This window comes from Helobdella robusta, assembly GCF_000326865.2.
Source record: "Helobdella robusta unplaced genomic scaffold HELROscaffold_54, whole genome shotgun sequence".
Taxonomy (NCBI): Eukaryota; Metazoa; Annelida; class Clitellata; order Rhynchobdellida; family Glossiphoniidae; genus Helobdella; species Helobdella robusta.
Genome location: NW_008705287.1, coordinates 227,865 through 232,629, shown reverse-complemented (window position 1 = coordinate 232,629; position 4,765 = coordinate 227,865). Strand labels below are relative to the sequence as shown.

The 4,765-nt window shown below is 31.2% G+C and overlaps 2 protein-coding genes across 2 annotated transcripts; one reads left to right on the top strand and one right to left on the bottom strand.

Annotated features, from left to right (window-relative positions):
• Positions 1–984: 984 nt before the first annotated feature.
• HELRODRAFT_153615 (hypothetical protein) lies at positions 985–1,137 on the bottom strand (the record flags this gene model as incomplete). The annotated part of the gene is made up of 1 exon (XM_009028259.1): positions 985–1,137. A coding segment is annotated over one exon (153 nt), but the record flags the coding sequence as incomplete, so codon positions are not given.
• Positions 1,138–2,975: 1,838 nt separating this feature from the next.
• On the top strand, positions 2,976–4,160 carry HELRODRAFT_179401 (hypothetical protein; the record flags this gene model as incomplete). Its single annotated transcript, XM_009028258.1, has 3 exons — positions 2,976–3,086; positions 3,868–3,871; positions 3,964–4,160. The coding sequence occupies 3 exons, from the start codon at positions 2,976–2,978 to the stop codon at positions 4,158–4,160; spliced, it is 312 nt and encodes a 103-aa protein (XP_009026506.1).
• Between the last annotated feature and the right edge of the window lie 605 nt (positions 4,161–4,765).

Genomic DNA, 4,765 nt, shown 5'->3' with positions numbered 1-4,765 from the left:
TAATTATATTTATTTTATATGCTGAAGAAAGCGATTTACATAATGACATTTTCCAAGCTTTTGAAAGGGCCGTTGACAATAAAAATATAGTTTATTTTTTATTTGTTATTTATTGAATAAATTTAAATAAAACAATTATTCGATACTTAATTATTAACATACTTGAATTTATAATAACTTTAGCTTAATGAACATAAGAACATTTAAATTAGGATAATCACGTGATTTTGGTTTTACATTAACATAAAGGGCTATTACTTTAACATAAGCTACAAAAAGCTGCCTTTGTTTGTGCACTAGCGGACTTGAGCGCACTAAATCGTGTGGACAGCTTATGTGATTATGTGGTGTAAGTTTGCACACGTTTAACATAAACACGGGAAGATTTAAAATATCGGAGTCGACCTGCTAAATATTCTACATTATTATGTCCGTCGCGTTATTTTATTCACCAATATCGATCAGCACAATTTTAACCGTCTATTTTGTTCATTTTTTTAAATGCCATGTAAGCAATTTTTTAGGTTTAAAATAATTTTAAATCCGCAAATTAATTTAACCAAACTCTGTGCATGCATATTTATTAATATAAATTATAATATATATTATAAATAATTATAAATATAATATATATATATATGATTCGGCATTATTTTTAGTGAAATTTACTATTCTGTACATCTACACAATTATGTTATATTTGTTAAAAATTGCAATGCGGTTAAAAAGAGAACAGAACACGATGGCTTTAATTTTCATTTTTCAAAGTTTGATGAAAAATAATTTTATTATCAAAATATCACAAATCATATCACAGGTAAAGTTCAAAAAGATCCAAAAGATGAAGCGTTTCTTCATAGAATTTAAAATGTAATGTACTTACTAGTTATATTTCCTTTTAGTGTTCAAATAAATGCTTATTAATTTTTTACTCTCCCCCACATATTTGACTTTGTTGCGTTGTTTTAGCTGCAAAGTAACTGAGATCGCCTGTCGACAAAAGGGACACGAAGATTTTTTTAGCAGCCATAGACGTATGCATGCAAAATGGTAGACATGTCGGCATTGAAGTTCGCACACAAAGGACTTCTCAATGAAATCTTCGGAGCAGATGGAGCAGGACTCGTTTAAAAACTTTCCCTTGTAGAAAGGCAGTTTGTATATTTTATTATCTACACTGGTCGGGTAATAATAATCTTTATGACTAATTTTTCCAATCGCAAAATCATCTGCCGTTTGATATCTTGCGATTAAAGGACATGCGGTACTTCTCGTGTAATAGAAATCTTGCGTCCCCTTCATGATGTCATATTGTTGATCGCCAGTTAATGAACAAAACCAGCTCCACCATCTGACACTCTCATTTGGACTGTAATTGGGAGAAACAAAGAATTTTGAAAATTTTGTGACTGTATATGCTGGTAGTTGCTGAGTGCTGCTGTGACTCCTCAAATAATTTTTATACATTGTTATCTGTAAAGAAATTTGAAACCGGGAGAACTTCTCCATGTATTCTTTAACTATACCAGCAACACATAGGCACGATATATATTCTTCGTTTATGTAATCCATCATATGTAAACAACAAAATAAAATATATTATATATGTATCTCAAACAATAGAATTTATTATGTTATTAACGAAAGCTCCTATCACTACTGCCAAGTTAATAATTGCACGTGCTCCCTAATAGAAACAAAAAATATTATTTTCATAATCTTTGTCACCATAAAAACATAGAACCATATGTTACTATTGATGCGTATTCAAGAAATTAGAAATCTATGTATACAGTGGACATATTTTATAAGAATTAATTTATGTTTGTCGTTTCTTATAGACTAAAAAAAACTACTGAACCAACTGACTTGAAATTTTTAAATGAAAAACGTAAGTATTGTTTTAACATGCTCCACAATCAAGAAGTGCCGGTTTGTTGTTTGGTGAATTTAACCGATACAAGTTAAGCGTTTCATAAGCTGCTTTGCTAAGCAGCTGTTGTTGAAATCAGCTAATAAACTGTGTTGTTAAATCTAGCTGTGCTATAATTATTTACGCAGGTGCTTTCAAGGTTTCGAAATGAAATGAAGTGATTTAAGATTCTTTCAGTTTTAATAAGCACTTGCAAAACTACTCGAGCATCTCTTAATATACCGGTCGGTGAGATTTAAAATTTTTTTCAAAATAAATATCCAGACTATATTTTTTTAAGGGTAGAGATGTCCCGATCAGAAATGGTAATCGAGTAAAACCAAAAAAACCGAGTCGAGCTCGAACCCCACACTTACGACCGAACAGAACCCGAACGTTGAAACTTTTGGTTACAGACCGAACCGAACGAACAACGCTGACTCAACCGAACCAAGTCAAATTTGCACATCACTAATCGTATCAAATAGAATATTCTGTTGTAAAACACGTGCTGTAATATTTCATTGTAAACATTGCTAATGTAAGTGTCGTAAAACACGTTTTAGGGCGTTTTAATTTTAGGCTCCTGTGAATCTTAAGTCATTTCTCCAAAACCAACCCAAAATTAGGCCGGATTTCAAGATTGAGCCAGATTTTTGTTTCCAAATTGCATTATGAAAAACAAACTTTTCACTTGGCGTTGATGCCTGGTAATTTAAAAGTAATCAACTTCTTATTTCCAACAACCTCCCAGTAAATAATAAGTAAAAAAAGCAAGTAAATAATTACATAAGACAACAAAAATTAAAAAGTGAACGTCGTAAACAATTTTTAATGATGTGGTTGATTTTGAAATGTAAATCTTACGAAGAGTTAGCGAAGTAGTAAATATCATTTGATAGTTTTGATAGCTGAATTGACGTTAACAAAACAACTTAGACGCTGTTTACACTAGCAGAGGAGTATCTTACCATATCTGCATCAAATTTTTTTATTGGATTTTCTAAACTCTCAAAATACCATTAATCCCATTAAATTAGTTTCTTTGCTTTCCAATTTCAAAATGGAAAAAGAGAGCATTTTTATCGAAATCAAAATAGCTCTACATTTTTCCAAATCGTTAAACAACCAACACAACATGGCATTATTTATCGATGAACTTCAACTTGATAAGGTAATCATTTACTCGTGACGTATATGTGACATCAAAAACTGCTGGTGGTGTCCATGAAGTTGTAAATGTTATCTCACAAATGTGTTAACGTAGAATGTGCGTTAGGATGGATGTGTCGATTGATAGGATAAAAATACGGACCATGTAGATGGATGGATGAAATAAATAAATACACGTTAGCGAACAAATAATACGTACGAAATTCTCTACGGCCTTGTACGTGCACGTATACATTTCGCATTTGAGAGTTCAGTTGAATTATGATGATGGGTGCACATAGAATATCTATGAAATTATTTTTATTACAGATAATAACACATAGATTTGTGAGTACAGTTCAATAAAATATTTAGTTACGAAAGCTCAACGAACTGACTGCCTGCTAAAACTTTACTTCAAGAGAATTGACTGAATCCAACTAATCATGACGAGTCACAGCATCGCCGTTTGATTGACGTGTTGATTCTCATCTTACCGTTGTAATGATCCTTTTCCGACATGACGTTTTTTCAAGTTAGCTCCGCCTAATTCTAAATCGTCAACCAATAGCGTTTAAGAGAGATGCTATAAGCCACATCTACCATTAGCGTGATTTCTTATAAATGGCTGATAATATTTTTTAAACTTACAAGACATTTTGTTATTTTGTTCTATAACTTAAATGTTTTATTTTTGATTTTTAACATGCATGATTTGAAGTTTGGGATTAAGATTTATAAAGATATTTTATATTTGTTTGCATAATATTAGAACAATCTTTTACAATTTAACATCCTGACAGCGAGGTTTGTTGGTTTATAATTTAACTATCTTTTATTGAACATTATGAAATAAATATCTTTCATTGAACAGTATTCAACTGAAAATCTTCAATCAGACACAATTAGAATATTACTAACAATGAACAACATCAGAGCATGCATATGTTTTCACATTAAAATCATTGACATCAAGACAAAATTTCCATCACAAGTACACAGCGTGTGCAAGAATAACAATATCATGTTGTTTTTTACCTCATGTCACAAAGCAAAACTATCAAACATGCCCAATCCAACACAGAGCTATTTATGATTAGAAGATAAAAATTACGTTAGCACACAAACACTGTCAGACAAAACTGAAAGCCACCACTTATAATGATAATTATTATTAATTAATTATTATTCATTTATTAATTTTTATACGTATAAATTAATGGCCATTGCATTGTAAACAGCCAATAACGATAAATATACACAAATTAATATTTGGTTGATTTGCAAAGGCTTAATCCTCACTATATAAATAAACAAAACATGAACAACAACATTCAGTCTTAAACATTTTATATTCCGAATAATTAATTACTCTTATAAAGTAAACATCACAGCACCACCACCATCACCACCACCACCACCATCATTATCATCACCTCCACCACCATTATGACCCCCCCATCTTATATTTCATCATCATTATAATCGTGGCCATCACTATGATGATTATCACTCTAATCATAATTATCATCATCATGATCATCATTTAATTATCTTCATCATCATTATTATCATCATAGCCATACTGAACTCGTAACGATCCTCATCTCTATCATCAGGACCATCATCATTATCGTCATCATTCCAGTTATCTTTGTCATCGTCATCATTATCACCATCACCATAATCATCATCATCATC